At 42.8% G+C, this 18400-nt stretch overlaps 1 protein-coding gene across 4 annotated transcripts in view; it reads left to right on the top strand.

The window, feature by feature from the left end:
* Nucleotides 1–18400, top strand: part of LOC122798186 (squalene monooxygenase-like) — a 1096774-nt gene that overhangs the window by 683870 nt on the left and 394504 nt on the right. For 3 of the 4 annotated variants that reach the window (XM_044066929.1, XM_044066933.1, XM_044066930.1), the window contains one exon: nt 12922–13009. The exons of the other annotated variant lie outside the window; for it this stretch is intronic. In XM_044066929.1, coding sequence (XP_043922864.1) covers nt 12922–13009 — 88 coding nt within the window. The remainder of the gene's footprint in view (nt 1–12921; nt 13010–18400) is intronic. 4 annotated transcript variants of the gene reach the window in all.

Here is an 18400-nt window from a genome sequence, read left to right as displayed (position 1 = left end):
ACAGACTGTTGTTATTGAATAGGTAGTTGCTGTTATAATAGAGAGTAAAGTCAGGAGCATCTGGTTCGCTTCTCTGGGGGCACTGAATGTTACTACACAAACTAGTTGCCTTGCATACAATTAGGTAATTGTGAAATTTTAAGGATACTTTAACTGGAAAAAATGTCAGCTGAAGGTACCTACATTTATACAGGGCACTACCAAACACCTGAGTGGTAACTACTGTAGTAGACACTAATGATTTAGGATGAAGTATTTACGAAAATAATCTGAAGTTATGTTAGACAGTTGTTAATCAAACAGTACTTATTGAAATAAAATAATTAACTTAGTTAAGAATGATGAATAGTGGGGATTCACCTAATTGGCTACTACTAGTGCTGGCCTTACTATGGCTTCAGTCAGCTGAGATTCAATGTCCTTTTGTTTCTTCACCAGAAACAAAATCATAGTACTAATATGAAGATGAGTAGCAGGCCACAGGCTCTTTGGTGATCAGCAGTCATGTCCCAATTGATGCAGGGGTCTGTCAGGTTTTAATAGCTCTTTCCAGGTAGATGCCTTGGATAGCAGCTGGACCAGTCAGAAATGTCCCTCACAGACACTAACTGCCCTAGCAGAGACAAGAATCAATGACTCTCTACTCCTCTTACTAGAAGAAAGGCAGCAATAGAAATTCCAAGCTGGTTCCTTTGAAACAGTTATCAGGCTTTCTGGTGATTGTTAATCTCCAGGAAATAATTCTTGATTGTTCTTTCTCTCACCAGAAGCAAAACAAACGCACTACTCTGAAGAAGACTACTGAGAAGTGGAATGTGGGCTGTCAAGTGATTAGTGGTCTTGGACCAGATGTTGTAGATTTTAAAGGTAAGGTGTGAAAAAAGGGTCAATATCCTAAGGTTTGCAATGTGCACTACGTAGTTAGGATGATATCAAAGAGGAAGTAACTTGAGCTTTAGTATTCTAAGGAGAGAGTCCATAATTTTAAAAGATCAAGATGGACTCAGTGGGGGGTGGGCACTAAGTATGCCAGCTGTATGGAATTCATTTGGAGGGTAAATAAATTTAAATAACTTAAGTGGGGATAACTTCAAAAATAGTAATATTGTACTTACTGATAATAACCAATGATACAGAAGAGGGAAGGAATTATGTGGACAAAATAATGTAAGGGGAAGGCAACAAGAGGAAGAGTGAGTATAAGAACGCAACACCAATGTGGAGGGTGGGGAAAATCCTGTTTCTGTGCAAATCACAAGAGACACAGCTTTGGTTTCTTCCCCAGTTTAATTATACAGTAGAAAGCAAAATGCATTTAAAACACAGTGCAATGAAAATATATCACAATATACAAAATAGAAAAAAAAAAAAACTAACTAACCTTTCCCTTCATAGTGGTCTATGGTAGAGTCTGTATGAGTTTTTCCAGTAAAGCCTTGAAATGTTTAATTTTACCCATTAAATGCAAACTTTAGTTCCTTTGTCCTGCCTCACTTCACAGGTAAATAACCTTAAATGAGGTATTATAATTTCTTTGTGATTCACAAGAGACACAGCTTTAGTTTCTTTCCTAGTTTAAATATACAGTATAACACAGAATTAAATTAAAACACAGTGTAATGAAAATATACCATAATATGCAAAACGTAAGAAAAATAAAGCAACACAAAATATAAGAAGGCAGACAAACAACCTTTTGTTCACAGAAGTCTATGGCAGAGTCTGAGTGAGCTTTTCAAATAAAGCCACAGTTGTTGGGGGAGCCCTCTCAGACTGTAAATGTTTCAACTCTGTGGAAGTGTACACAGCAGATCTAGTGGATATGACAGTCCTACCTGTTATTAGAGTCACACACTCATTTTAGTCAGTTCTTGCCATATTTGAACACTTGCTTATCTAAGTTCACAGTTTAGAAAACATTGTATCAACTGCCAACACCACAGGATTTGAGCACTTCACTATCTTAATGGAAACATGTACATGTTTAAGAATTATCTGGCAGGATTCCTAGGGATTTGTTAAAAGATATTTTACAGCAGGACTCTTGACTGAGTGTCTTACCTTAGTTTGTGTTATCCAGTAGCAGTAGTGACAAAGAAATGACAAGCGGATTCACAAATGGTCCTATAGAAATACTCTCATCAGTACAAGGCTTGTGCTCTGATTTGCACTATAAAATGTAATGCTAATGCACCTTGAACTGCGAGATGAGGGGTATTATATCAGAGGTTTACTATTGTTTGTGTAAGCTACATTCTGTCGGCAGCAATGTGCCGAAAATCAGAATGTTGAGCACACAAACAACAGTTGATGAGATAGTCGAAGACACTTATGCAAATGCACTACTGCATTCGCATAAGTGTAATTTGGCTATTTGCATGGAGATCGCAGTACAATGGGGATTGGAAATTCATCCATATCCCCACTGTAGTGCAATCTTGGAGTTAGATTTTATAAGTGTGAGGGGGGCGTTGGGGAGCTTGCCCCCCTGCAAAAATGTGATATGTCATATAGGAGTCTGATTTATATCAGCTCCTATACGGCTATTACGTGCTGCTTTTGGCAACAATGTCGAATCAAATGTGTCGGGCATTTGGTTCGACATTGTCACCGTTCTTTTTTTTTTATTTTTCGGTAGTGGACCGGAGTTCCACTGTGGCGACCCCTAACCGGGAAAAGCTGAAAAAAGACAAACAACAAAACTGTTTGTTGCTTCGAATGGCAAGTATTTTGCCATTCAAAGAAACAATACTAAACCATATTAGATTATATACGAAATTAGTGGTGCCATGTTGCTAGAACTACATTCAAAGCATATTTTTAGATATATCCTGGGATTTGGAAAGGCTTACTGCAATGTGGAAATTTTATCTCAGAATCTTCCAGTATCATAATAAGCTTCTCTAATTCACATACTGCTCTGCAGCTATAGTTTTCCATTTGTCGGTGTCTTAGCATGGAGGTTATTTTCAAGTGCAAAGCATCATGCCTAATGCATCAGTCCAGGTTTGGGGTGGATGGCTATGTGCCCTCCACTGGAAATGTCTGTGGCTCCCATTTAACTTGGTTGAGGGATGACTCAGAATCAAGTGACTGAATGAAATTTTATTCTAAAAGGAAAAAGTAAAATGTTAAGTTGTCAATCTCGCCTTCATTCTTGCTTGATGGGTTCGGAGCCGATCCCTCGGCTCCGACTCGGCACTTGCTAAGCTCGAGAGTCACTTTTACCAGCTCGAGGCAGCCCCATATCCCATGATGCAAGGCGGTAAGTACCCAGATCTCGTTTGCCGCTTCGCTTATGAGGTCCTCCTTTTACCAGCTCCTGGTAAGTGATTTACTAATTTGCTATTTTAGCCCCTTTTAACTTAAAAACCCCTTATTGTTAGCTTTTATTTAGTTTTAAACTGTTTTTGACAGAAATTTGTCTGTCTCTTATTATTTTTTTAGTCAGACTTTACCCATCCCATCCCCCCCCTGTTAGGGTGTGTGTGTGTGTTTGTAGTTATACCTTTTTGGTATATTTAAATTTAAATTCTTTGACTGGTGTGTGTGTGTGTTGTGTTACACCATGTCAAAAGAAAGGGTCTCAGGCTTTAAGAAGTGTGACTCGTGCTGTCAGAAGATGTCTCTGACAGACGGTCACACTTCTTGCCTTTATTGCCTGGGGCCTCTTCACCTGCAGGACTCCTGTGCTATTTGTCATTCTTTCAGCCAGAGAGTCCTGCAGGAAAGAAGAAACAAATTAATACTCAGGGGCCTTCTTAAGCCGGAGGGCTCTCCAGCTAAGTCGGCTCCATCTAAGACTGCCAAGTCTTCCAAGGCCCAGGCTTCTGTGTCAAAGCCTGCGGCCTCAGCTCCGACTCGTTCGGAGTCGAGATCGGCTCCGGCTGGAGCCGATTCTGGCTTAACCAAGCCTTCGGCACCGATGGCTATCGGTGCCGATTCTGCATCGACCACTTCGGTGTCGGCTCCGATCGGCTCCGACCACCATGTGGCACAGGCATCAGTGTTGGCTCCGATCGGCTCCGACACCGTTACTTTTGTGGCTGTATCGGCTCCGGCTGGAGCCGATGCATCGAGGCTACCTGTCGGCTCCGATAAGTTGTCGGCTCCGACAGGTCCAATAGTTTCATCGGTTCCGATGGCTCCTTCGAGGAAGAGGTCGAGGTCTCCTTCCTTGGAGCCGATACTTTCGGCTCCGGCTTCACCTCTCCTCTCGGAACGGAGCCATCGGAGCCGATCTTCAAGGTCATCCAGGCTTTTGGACCATGACCTAGAGAGAGTGGTCAGTAGATTACTTAAGTCACAGGCACTGGCCCAAATGTTACATAGTCCGTCTCAACAGACGACTATTGGTCCACCAATAATCCCTCTGAGGATGAGTCAGTATACCTAGAGGCGTTTGGATCTCGGCCCTCCACCTCCTGGGTGTCTCCGCCTTTCGACCCCCTTATGCAGGTTATTGCCCGAAAGGCGTGGGCTGCTCCTGACTCTGTAGAGCCAGTCCCTAGGAGGCCTTCAAAATTTATCACTGCCCCGTGTGACAAGCAATTCCTCACTAAGGGTGTCCCCGCTGATGCCATGGTGGTGGCTGCTGCCACCAAGAAGGAACTTGCAGATCCTTCCGTACCCATCCATCCTCCTAATAAGGACTCTAGGACCATGGATAGGTACGGTAAGCGGATGTTTTCCTCAGCGACCTTTGCTATGCGTTCGCTGAATTACCTATGTCACTTCACCAGACTCCAGAGGGATATCCTTAAGGAGCTGGGTGAAGTAGTACAGGATCCTACAGCTGCAGGGGCTCAAGAAAAAATTGCTTCGCAGCTAGGAACCCTTAATTCCATTGCAAACTCCTCCATGCGGCTAATATCATATGCTGCTGATGGAGCGAGTAGGGCCGCAGGTACAGGTGTGGCTCTTAGAGGCCAAGCATGGAAGCGGCTATGTGACTTTGCAGATCCCTTTAAGGCGTCCTTCACAAATTCTCCCTTTGATGGGTCAGCTTTGTTTGGCCCTCAGGTGAAGGAAACTTTGACCAGGTGTGAGCAGGACGGCAAGACTCTTTCTGCTGTAGGAGTCCGTTTTTCCACCCCTTCTAGACCTTACCCCAAAGGACAGAAAGGTGGCAAAATGTGGTTCCGCAAATCCCAAGGAGTCACGCCGGATTCACGTGGTCAGTTTACCCCTAGAGGCAGAGGGGCCACTCTAGAGGCAGAGGGGTCCAAAACCAGGGAAACAGAGAGCCTCTCTCTGAAAAGCCCTTTCAGCATCCCTGAGATGTTGCCCGGCTGTCCCTCCTTGGAGGCAGTCGGGGGAAGATTATCACTGTACCCAGAAGCCTGGCATTCCCTCACTCAAGACAGATGGGTACAGTCGATCATATCCAAGGGTTACATAATTCCTTTCGAGGAAAGTCCTTTCCCTCAAATTCCCTTCCAGATGTACCACCGGTCTAAGGGAAATTGCAGAGTTAGAAGTCTCAAAACTACTGCAAAAGAGCCATTCAGCCAGTTACAACAGACCATTCAGAGCCGGAATCTACTCAAGGTTCTTTTTGGTCCCCAAAAAGACGGGAGACTGGAGACCAATATTGGATCTCAGCAGACTCAACAAGTCTGTGAGGAAAACAAGATTCCGAATGGTCACTCTTCAGTCAATTCTGCCCTTCTTACAGAAGGACAACTGGATGTGCTCAATAGATCTTCAGGATGCGTACTATCACATCAAAATTCACAGACGCTCCAGGAGATTTCTCCGCTTCGGCTGGGGTCCATTCATTTCCAGTTCAGAGCCCTGCCCTTTGGTCTCACTACAGCCCCAGAGTGTTCACCAAATGCATGGCAGTGGTCACGGCTCACCTGAGACGTCAAGGATTCCAGGTGTTTCCGTATCTCGACGACTGGCTCCTGTCAGCCACCACCAGGCATCAGCTTATTCAAGCCAGGGATTACACAATAAGTCTTTGTTCTCATTTGGGCATCTCGATCAACTTGAAAAGTCATCCTTATCGCCCTGCCAGTCTATTACTTTCATAGGCGCAAACTTAAACACTGTTTGGATGTCAGCTACCCTTACAGATCAAAGAGTTTCAGACATTCAGAGTCATGTCAGGATCATTCTGGCCAACAAGAAAGTACAGGCCAGAATGGTTCTAAAGGTATTAGGCCTCATGGCTGCGGCCATTACTCTTCTTCCCCTGGCTCGATTCTACATGCGCCTTCTTCAGTGGATGCTGTTCACACAGTGGTCGTACCAACAACTTCCAATGTGTCACCAGATTCTGGTGACACAGACTTGCAAAGATCATCTTGCTTGGTGGATCACATCTCCTCAGGTTCACCAAGGCAGGTACTTTGTACCCCCATCCCCGATAGCCACTGTCACCACAGATGCCTCCCTGATCGGGTGGGGGGGTCATTATCAGGGCAGGATGGTTCATGGGACGTGGCAGCCGTTCGAGTACCATCTGCACATAAATGTCCTGGAGATGAGAGCAGTGCTTTTAACGTTGCAAGCCCTCAACGACTTTCTTCCCGTAGGGACAATTGCAGTCCACACAGACAACATGTCTGTAGTTTGGTATATCAACAAACAGGGCGGAACCAAGTCTTACCCCTTGTGTCGAGAAGCGCTCAGACTATGGCAATGGGCGATCTCCTCTCATCGGTTTCTGGTAGCAACGCATATCCCTGGGAAAACCAACATTGTAGCGGACAGATTGAGCAGAGCTATTCTCATGCCTCACGAGTGGTCTCTCAAGCAATCTATAGCGGAAGAGATATTTCTGGAATGGGGTCGTCCATGTTGCGATCTTTTTGCTACTCCCCAAAACAGCAAATTCCCAGACTTCTTCTGTCTCTTCCTCTACCAGGCCATCCCCAGAGACGCTCTGACCCAGGATTGGCCCCAGGGACTTCTTTATGCCTTCCTCCATTTCCTCTGATCCCTCAAGTTATCCAGAAAGCTACCGCTTTGAGAGCCAAATTGATTCTCATTGCCCCTTACTGGCCTCGACAAGTTTGGTTCCGTTCCTCCATCATCACCTTTTGGTGCAGCCGTGGCATCTGGACCCAGTGCCAGATCTTCTGATTCACCAATCCGGTCAGCTGCACCGGTCTATCCCTTCTCTCAACCTCACAGCATGGTTGCTCCACTTCCTTCCTTAGCCAGGCTTCCTTTGATCTCTAACCCAGTTAGAGACATCATAGAAGTAATATGGGATTTTTCTGTGGTAATTTGAACTTAAAAGCTAAAATACATTGTCCTGTTTGACCATCCTTTAGGTATATTTATTTTTGATGCAAATCAAGACACTTTCACCTTTAGTCCCATACTCCATAGTAACTGGTATAAATGTATGGAACACATTACAGACTTGCATTGATGCGGTGCTTTTTGTGGCTTTAAACCAAGCCTTAGTGACTGCACAGATGTCAGCATTCTCTAGGGTAAGGAGTACTTGAAGGGGGTGGAGTTTCTTGTTTAGCAAAACGTTTAGATTTTCTTTTACTTTTTTTTTTTTTTTTTGATTTGGTATATCAGAAGGATTGGCAAGTTGCCATTTCCCAATAAAATGCATTATGGGGAGAAAATTGTTTTATCTAATATTTGAAAGCCTAAAAGGTGGGGTGCATAGCATTCCTGACAAAGCAGAGGAGTCTGTTGATCATCTCCTTCTATTCTGACAAAAACTGCACCTTCTTAGAATGACACCAAAAACTAAGCCAGTTATTAAAGTCAGTCATCTTTGGTTTGCACTGTGGCATCATCTTCGGAGAAAGTACAGTGCTGCTCAAGAGGCTCACACCAGTCTGACAACCTGACTGGTACTAGGAGTGCCTTTATAATGAGAGTTTTGCCTCCAGTGACAGTACATAAATAAATTTCTCACATACCTTCTCAGTTTGTTTGAGAATTAGCTTTGAACTTCAGGCAATTTCAACATTCCCTCAGGATGCCCATATCTACCAGTCTGGCAATGGAGATAGTGGGAAAGTTCATATCCACTGCAACAGACTGTTGTTATTGAATAGGTAGTTGCTGTGATAATAGAGAGTAAAGTCAGGAGTATCTGGTTCGCAACTGGTTCGGACCGGAGTTCCACTGTGGCGACCCCTAACCGGGAAAAGCTGAAAAAAGACAAACAACAAAACTGTTTGTTGCTTCGAATGGCAAGTATTTTGCCATTTGAAGAAACAATACTAAACCATATCAGATTATATACCAAATTAGTGGTGCCATGTTGCTAGAACTACATTCAAAGCATATTTTTAGATATATCCTGGGATTTGGAAAGGCTTACTGCAATGTGGAAACTTTATCTCAGAATCTTCCAGTATCATAATAAGCTTCTCTAATTCACATACTGCTCTGCAGCTATAGTTTTCCATTTGTCGGTGTCTTAGCATGGAGGTTATTTTCAAGTGCAAAGCATCATGCCTAATGCATCAGTCCAGGTTTGGGATGGATGGCTATGTGCCCTCCACTGGAAATGTCTGTGGCTCCCATTTAACTTGGTTGAGGGATGACTCAGAATCAAGTGACTGAATGAAATTTTATTCTAAAAGGAAAACGTAAATTTCATCTTTTGACAGCATACATACATTCATGCCCATGGGAGAATTTGCAGAACAGATAAGTACAACCAGAGTTGGGGGTGCAGATGTGAGTGTGCTTGTCTGCATGTGCAAGAATGCAGTTGAATGGATATGTGTGTGTGTGTGTGTGTGTGTGTGTGTGTGTGTGTGTGTGTGTGTGTGTGTGTGTGTGTGTGTGTGTGTGTGTGTGTGTGTGTGTGTGTGTGTGTGTGTGTGGTGTGTGCATATGTGAGTCTGGATAGTCTTACAGGAGGTGGGTAGGGGATGCTGACTCTGTATGCGTGTGTATTTGTGTGTGTGTGTGTGTGTGTGTGTGTGTGTGTGTGTGTGTGTGTGTGTGTGTGTGTGTGTGTGTGCAAATATGAATATCTGGGAATAAGTGTGCAAGTGTGCATGGGTATCTGAATATCTGAATAGGTATGTGTGTGTGTGTGTGTGTGTGTGTGTGTGTGTGTGTGTGTGTGTGTGTGTGTGTGTGTGTATGTGTGTGACCATGTTTGCACACATGCTTGCACACATGTAGGAGGTGCCTATGCTACTGCAATGGATGGGCTGGTAGTGATAACATTAGAGTGGTAATATCTGCCAGCCCAGTGTTCGATTCAGAGACATGCTAATGAGCAACTGATAAGATGTTTCTCTGTGAAGCTTTACTAGTCTCTGAATTGGAGATTCTCTCAATTGTCCTAACTGATTGACCGACACTGGGTAATTAGCATGGCCAGAGACAGACTTCCAGTTACATGTTGTGGCCTCAGCAAGTGGGTTGCCCTTCTCTTGTACACTGACCATTGCATATTGTGGATCCTTTGCTGCACAGGTTGGTGCTTCTGCATTTGGCATCTACAGTACATATTACCAGGACTTACCATATAATAGGATGTAAGTGATCTCCTGGCAAATACATGATATGCACAATAATGTATATCTTTTAACCAGGTTTGCAATTTTAAGTACACTAGGTATAACCCAACACTTCATCGCAAGAGTTCATTAAGTGTAACAATGGATTTTGTGTTATACCAGACTCCTCCATGATGGAGTGGATTTTTTTCCTTTAATCGTCCATGTAGTTTTACCTATTACTTGGGCATAGCATGTTTACAGTGCATGTTCATCTCTGTCTTCATTACTATTCAGAAGCTTCATGAATCTTGTGCACTGTCCTTGTAATTAAACATTTTAAATGGTATTCTCTGCATTCATTGTTTACATTAATTTGTTCCAGTTTCTAGTTCTACTGCTGACATTAGGGTGGGGATTTCAAATAACCTCCTAGGCATATCATTTGGAAGACTGTATTGATAAGCACACCATAAGAACAACACCAATTTTAATATGACAAACATTGCAGACTGCAAACAACTTTCCCCAAAGCCAATGTAAATGTTACCACTCATCTTCTTATATATCTCTGGGGGTCTACCTGAAAATGCCGAAATCACAGATCGCTGACAACGAGAACACCGACACCGGAAGATCGAAAACGGAGAAGACCGACAGTTGAGAATCCCGATGCTGAGAACACCATGTTAAGGTAAGTGTGCAATAAGGACGAGCGTTAGGGTCAGGGTGTGGGTAAGTTAGTGTGCGATAGTGACAGACGTTAGGGTAGGGTGCGGGTCAGGTAAGTGTGCGATAGTGACGGAGTTTAGGTTTAGGGGTAGGTTAAGTGAGTTAGGGATAGAGTGTGGGTAAGGTAAGTGTACGATAGTGACGGACTTGAGGGTTAGGGGCGATTAAGTGAGTTAGGGTTAGGGTGCGGATAAGGTAAGTATGTCATAGTGACGGACCTTAGGGTTAGGGTTTGGATTAAGGTAAGTGCATAGATAGTTGTGTATGTAAGGTTTAGTGTAGGTTTGTAAGGTTTTAGGTGTGCTTGTGTTGTGTGTGCGTTTTTCGGGAAAGGTATTTGTTTTGTTGATTGTCGGGATTTTGGTTTGTCGGGCATGTGAATTTTCGTGTTTTTTAACTTTTTTTTCTGTTTTTTTCGTGTCGGTTATTTCTTTGCCGGTGTTTTGCTGTGTCGATGTTATCAGGTAGACCCATCTCTGGACATATGCTATCTGTCCTGAGGCTAAAAAGTATGGACAAGACATGCGGGACAAGAGCAATGTGCTTAATGTTGTGTAACTGGTTAAATATCCATTGTAGCTAATTTCACACAAAAATATACGGACATGCTAAGTACTTTATCAAGGTGTTCAGAACAGCTGCAAAGAAACATTTTGGAAACAGAAGTGAAGCACTTTGATGTACTGTGCTGCTGTCATACTTATGGAATGAATTGACTTAATAATATGAATTCATATATAACCAAACGTGCTGAGGAAAGTGTTTATTTTCCATTGTATTGCTAATCACTCACAAACCATGAATCATAAAGAATAAATGTGAAAATAAATGATTAATATGAATAAATTGCTTAATCTCAATTTTTCTTCAGTGATTTGGTCATCTTATTTTTGTTGCCGGATTTTGCAATTCCTGAAATGTTTCTTTTCTTTCTTTTTTTTATTTTCTCCTTTTTCTCTTTAATTTGTTAATTTTTGCTGTTTCAAATTTTTCCTCTCTTCTTCCTTTTTTCAACAGTTTTGCAATTTATTCATAGGTGGGTACGAGGCTATCGGCCCTAGGGCCTATACAAGCCTAGCCATAGCAATTCCCTGGCTATGTCTTCCCTGGACCCCTGTCTAGCAGGGCGACTGATGTGATCCCCGGGGTGAATTTCCTTTCTTCCATGCAATCGTCAGGGTTTCTTTTGAAGAGGGCTAAAGAAGTGCTCTTCTTGACATGTATGGGCAGTCTATTCCAGAGTCTGGGGAGTCTCTGGGTCAGGAACCTATCCCTCCAGCATGTTTTGTTTATTGTGATGACAAGATTTAGATCCCTGGAGTGTGTGGCTCTGAAGGATTGGGATTTCTTTAAGTGTAGCATGTCCAACAGCTCTGGGTTTGACATGGCCTTGTATGTTAAGTAGAGATCACCCCTGAGTAGATGATATGCGACAGAGTATAGCTGGAGTTTTTTAAGGTGGACAGCATAGGGCATCTGCTTTAGGCCTGTGATTCTTTTAGTGAGGTATTTCTATGGCCTTTCCAGCTATTGCAGATGTCTTAAGAGGGTCAAACCAAATGGGGCATGGTACTCTATAATGGGTCTAATGAGAGATGAGTACAGTGGGACAATGACCTCCTTTTTTCTGGATGAAAAGGTCTTAGTGATGAGGTGTGGCACATAGAAGGATTTCTTGACTGTTGTGGCGATGTGGTTATCGAAGGTGAGACCACTGTCCACCTGTGTCCCTAAGTCTCTTATCACACTTTCGGTGTTTAGTGTACTGCCACCTATGTGGTAAATCATGGGTACATGTTTTCTTTCCCAAAGGGGATAACTATACATTTCTTTGCATTGATCTTGAGCCCATTGCTCTGGCACCAAGCATCTGTTTCTGTTAGGCCCTTTTGTAGAGTACCACATCATTTGGGGATTCAGTAATGGCTCCCAGTTTGCAGTCATCCGCAAACTTTGTTAGCCAGAGTCCCTTAGTGTTGGCCTGTACTTCAGAGAAGTAGATGCCAAATAAGAGCGGTCCCAGGACTGAACCCTGAGGTACTCCACTTGTCACTTATCTGGAGCTGGATTTGGAGTCGGCTACTTTTACAGTGTGGGTTCTGTCAGTAAGCTAGTTGGCAACCCACAGAGTGACGTAGGGATTAATTTCCAGCTTAGTAAGTCTATTTATGATTCCAGAGTGGAGGATGGTGTCAAAGGCCTTGGCAAGGTCCAGATTGGCTGTGTGGTCCACCTTACCCTCATCCACGGCTCTGGAGACTGAATCAAAGAAGTCAATCAGGTTCAGGAGACAAGATCAGCCCTTCACAAACCCAAACTGGGTGGAGTCAGGTGTTTGAAGGTTGCCAATGTCTTTGTTTAAAAGTTCCATGATAATACGTTCCATGGGCTTGCAGGTCAGGCTCGTCAGACTGATGGGGCTGTAGTTCCTGGGATCCAAGGTGGATCCCTCCTTGTGGAGTGGGATAACTGTAGCTGTGTGCCACTCAGTGGGCATGAAGCCTGAGGTGAGGCTATGATTAAACAGGTAGTCTACAGTGTTTTAATAGCATTTAGAAGTATAAAAAAACTCTACCATTTTCTTCCCATAATGATCACAAGCATTCTGAATTCTAATTGGACTAAATGCCTGCCATGTGCACGGTTTGTTTCTTGTTTTTCTTATGCAGTATGAAATACTATTTAAGTAGAGCTTACATATTTCATGATGTATCTTGTGCTTTTCAATGCTTTCATAACATTTTAGGTACTACTCTACTGGTCCGGAAGGCATATTTTGAGTATCGCAACTTTGGAGAGAAATATTCACAGAAGAGTGCCCAAATGTATGGCATGTAAGTATCTTAAACCTATACAGAGTGTAAGAGTCATATTTCACATAATCATAATTTGTTAGAAAGTATGTGACCATTTATTTAGAATTACTATTACTTATTCTGAAGGATTCAGTCAGTCTAGCTTCCAGAGTTGTACTTTAATGGAGTGAAAAAAAATGATAGTTGAAAAATGCTTATGGTTACTGAAGAAATCTAAACTTATAATGCTAGCAGAAAAAGGTTCCTACAGTGTGATGAGTTTGTGAGTGCTATATATATAGGCCTTACTTGCCTATCAAATAGTTTCTCTGGTTATTTCCTTGCTGTGTCACTGACAACTGTGACTTTTTATGAAGAGATATCATGTCTCAGGCCATGTATTCTTGGATCCTACTGTCCTTCCATTAAAGTACAAATTTCTTAAGTCAAAACATAAAATATTTTCTTTTTAACTGCCATCTATGTCCAGCTCATTCTCTCCCTGTGTTTCACTTCTTCATTACCAGTGTTCTGTCAATCTTGAAACTAGCCAAATACCCAAAAGATAACTCTTCTTTCTCTTTTGTATTTTATTGTATACATACATTTAGATTTCTTCATCTTTGCTTATGCAACAGGCCTGAAGTATCCTTTTTTTTCATTAAGCTTATGTTACATATTATCTACCCACCTAATTCATCTATGTGATCTCTAGAAATGCGCTCATTCTGTCTTAGCAGTGGGAAGTGCAATACAGAGAGCAAATGATCATTTGTTGAACTCATGTTTTGTGTATGTGGTTCAGTATAGGGGAACTTAACACCCATAATTGTTTTCCACCAAGACAGCTTAATATTATCCCACACGAATATTTTATTTATGTGGTCTGTTTTCTTCAAATACATAACATTACAGTTTAAAGCACATCATCTTTTTTGAACAAAATGCCAGCCACAGCGGGGTTTTTTGGCATTGCCTTCTATATGTGCCTTCTATAGTAAACTTATAACCATTATTAAATAAATTGATTGTGTTGTGTAAATCCATTCTAATATCTGAATCAAGCAAATATACATGACTGGCTCCATCACAGAATATTGAGGCGATCAGCTGTTTATGACTTTTTGCAGAGAAAGTATCCTTTAGCAGCCTGTATAGTTTTCTAATAAAACCATCTGTTTTCCCATATTGAGTATTTTCCCCACACTCTATTTGTCTACAAGATTTCTTACCAATGTCCTGTGAAATACAAAAGGCTTACTGCTGGTCATAAACACCACAACCACAGAGTTATTATTGGTCATCTCAGCAGACTTTCAAAGAAATGAATCAAGCTGGATTCAGGTTGTGTACTTTGGAAAGCCACAAGAAGTTGAAGGAATCAGAGAATTATGTTTTAGAAACTCCACTCATAACTCTGATAAAATGTTTTACATGGCCTTTGCCTAAGCTTGCTTATATATTTATTTAATCATTATTATTACTGTGTGTGTGTGTGTGTGTGTGTGTGTGTGTGTGTGTGTGTGTGTGTGTGTGTGTGTGTGTGTGTGTGTGTGTGTGTGTGTGTGTGTGTGTGTGTGTGTGTGTGTGTGTGTGTGTGTTAGTGTGTGTGCACTTGTTTTTGCATACATGTTGTGATTACTGGCTTGTCTAACCGGAGAGTCATGAATTTTCAATTAAAATCCACCCCCACCCCTCTCTCTCTATGTATATGTATATATATATATATATATATATATATATATATATATATATATATATATATATATATATATATATATATATGGATAGATAGATATATTTATAGATATGAGACACTAAGTAATAGAAATTGTTGCATAAACAAATCAAAAGGTACAAGATGCTTAATTGAAATGAGAAGCCATGTTATAATTTCTAGCATGTCTACTGTTTACTTAGTGTTTTATATGGGTTAGGACACTGCACAGTATAATGGCGTCACTTGATAAATACTTTTGTATTACAACATTAAGTATGCCATTATGGAGACATATGAAGACTGAGCTGCATGTAGTGTAGGGGTGATGTTAGAGGCTAAGTGGGAAATTGTATAGGATGTGATGTTAGGTTGCAAGATTTGTTTAAGGACATGGACAGATGAAACCATTATGCATTAGAAGGGACAATATGTGTTACAAAAATCAGAGATACAGCAAAACAACTGCTTCATGTACACAGACAACCCTCTCCTCCTCCCAACAAATTCCAACACATGTGAGAGATGCAACCATATAGCCAAACTGGAGGCTAAGCTCTCTCAACTCAGTACTGGCATAACCAGTCAGGAGGAGAAGGAAACCACACTCACTACAATTCCAGTCTCACATAGACTACCACGACAGCAAACCAAACACATAATCACACAAAAACATACTCGGAGGCTCTAAATAAAGATCTGCCTAAGCAGCAGAGACCTCCAAAGCAGACACCCAAGCAACCGCTACCCCAAAACAAAACACGTGCAACACATATCTCACAAAGCCAGTGTGCCGAACAGTCACAGCCCTTAAGGCTAAACAACACACCTGATACACTTGTAATAGGTGACTCTATCATCAGGCACACTGACGTCCCGCTCACCAGGCTGAACAAGGAGAAGGTCATGGTGAGCAGCCTGTCTGGTGTTAGGATCCGCCACATAACACAAGCACTCAGGTCACTCCAAGGCAAGTACAAATATGACTCAGTCATTGTCCATGCTGGTGTGAATGACCTGAGACGTACCTCCCTGGACTACATGAAAAGAGACATAGAGGAGCTCTCTGAGCATGTAGCCCAGGCCGGTATGACCCTGACCTTGAGTAGCATCTTACCCTCACCAAGAATTATGCCACAATATGAAGACAAGATGATCAATTTCAACAATTGGCTTAAGTATTGGTGTCATTCAAAGGGGATCCAATGCCTGTCAGCTTGGGATGATATGCACGACAAGCCACGATGCTTTGCTAGGGACGGCTTGCACCTGTCACCCCTGGGCTTTTGGATATTGGCAAAGGCTCTTGCTACCCCCATAGTGCCTTTTTTAGGCAAGGCTCAAAAGACAAACCCACCTCCATAGGTATCACAAGGGATAAAAAACTAAGGGTAATGCTACTCAACGCCAGAAGTCTAAACCTCAAGATGCATGCACTCGAAACTCTCCTTAGCATGGAGAACATCGATATCTGTGCAGTAACAGAAACCTGGTTCAGGACTCCCGAGAGCACCCCAGCGCTACCAGGTTATACCTCATACCATGCTTTTCGGCCCCAAAACTTGGACCGAACCACAAAAGGAGGGGCAGTATCGATATTCATCAAAGATACCCACACCTCCAGGTTGGTGGCAAAGCACGAAGCATTGGAGACTATCCATGTGCAACTAACAGTGGGTAAAACTGCCTTCCAGTTTATAGCCTGCTACAGACCACCCTCCCAAACCCAGGAACCCCACTCGGCCTTCCTGAGAACACTGGAAAATATGAAGGTCTCTCCAAACACCATTATATTGGGCTACTTCAACTACCCAAATATAGACTGGGAGTATTACTCTAGCTCCAACACCCTTGCCCGAAGGTTCCTAGAATTCATAAACTCAAATCCTATGGAACAACTTGTTACCACTCCCACAAGAGGGGAAAACATACTGGACCTGATCATCACCAACATGGGGACTCTATGCTCCAGACCAGAAGTGTATCCCTCACTGGTAAGATCAGACCATAAACTCATCTCACTAGATATTCACATCCTGACCCCACCCCCTGCCCAGAAAACCACAGTGAAAAACTTCTCTAAAGCAAATTTTACACTCCTCAAAACCGAGGTGGAATCCTTCAAAGCCCCCCCGGCCTGTGGAAAATACGCCCAGACTGCAGAATCCTTTATAAATGCATTCTATGAACACCTTCAGGAATGCATGGATCATGCAATCCCAAATAAAACCAAGACCCAATCCTCCAAAGGCAGACGACCTGTCTGGTGGACCCCAGCCATAAACAAACTATACAATAGAAGGAGGAAGCTACTACATGATAGAGCAAAATCCCAAAAAGGGAAGGCATCTCTGATCAGTATTAGCAAAAACTAAGGGCACTCATAAAATCGTCAAAGGCCAGCTTTGAGAGAAAAATTGCACAGGACACTAAGGATAATCACAAGGCTTTCTTTAGTTATGTTAGGAACCTGGGTGGGAATTCCCAGATATGCTCAGAATTAGTCCAAAATGACAAAAAATACACCGAACCCACAGACATTGCAAACATCCTAGCTGACAGGTTCAGCGAACACATCCCCCCCCTCCCCACCGAAAGGGCAAATATCTATCCCAGCAGAGTGCTGCCCCCCTGACATCTCAGATGCTCAGGTGGGAGCCGCCCTCTCCAAAGCAAAAAACTCAGCATCAATGGGACCAGACGGTGTCCCAGGCTGCATCCTACATGAACTCCAAGAAGAGCTAAACCCAAACATAAAACTACTGTTCAATCTCAGCCTTACTACAGGATATGTACCCAAAGAGTGGCGTACAGCAACAGTGGTCCCTCTCCACAAAGGTGGTGCCTCAACGGACCCTGGAAACTATCGCCCCATAAGCCTGACTAGCTTGGTCTGCAAAGCTATGGAAAGGATCATCATGGACCTCATAAATAAAGATATTGGGGACCTACAGACACTGGATCCTACCCAGTTTGGCTTTGTTAAGGGCAGATCCTGCCTCTTAAACCTGGTTGACTTCTTTGAAACAGTCACCAAGGCCATTGACGAAGGGAAGGTGGTCCACAAAGCCTATCTGGACCTCGCAAAAGCCTTCAATAAAATACCCCACTCGGGCATTATAGATAAGCTCACCAGCTTAAATATAAACCCCTATGTCACTAGATGGGTTGCAAACTGGCTCAAGGACAGAACCCACATGGTTAGAATTGCTGGAGCCATGTCAGACTCCAAACCAGTTGCAAGTGGCGTCCCACAAGGCTCAGTCCTGGGACCTCTCTTGTTTGGTATATATTTCTCGGAGGTACAGGCCAACACGGAAGGACTGTGGCTGACCAAGTTCGCAGATGACTGCAAACTGGGCCATAATCGACTCTCCAGCCGACACAAGCATCCTCCAAAAGGGCCTCTTAGAAACAGACAACTGGTGCCAGAGCCATGGCCTCAAGCTAAACGCCAAAAAGTGTATAGTCATCCCTTTGGCAAAACAAAGTGCCCACAAATTACCACATAGGTGGTAATCCATTAAGTACAGAAGAAGTAATTAGGGACCTGGGGACCCAAGTTGATAGCAATCTCTCATTTGACAACCACGTGGCCAAAGTGGTTAGAAAAACATTTTATATAGCCCACCTAATCATGAAGGGATTCACATCTAGATTAGGGGAGGTCATCGTGCCTCTTTACTCATCCCTCATTAGGCCCATAATCGAGT

This window comes from Protopterus annectens, chromosome 3.part1, assembly GCF_019279795.1.
Source record: "Protopterus annectens isolate FY-2018-M chromosome 3.part1, PAN1.0, whole genome shotgun sequence".
NCBI lineage: Eukaryota > Metazoa > Chordata > Ceratodontiformes > Protopteridae > Protopterus > Protopterus annectens.
This window is presented reverse-complemented; position numbering and strand designations above follow the sequence as displayed.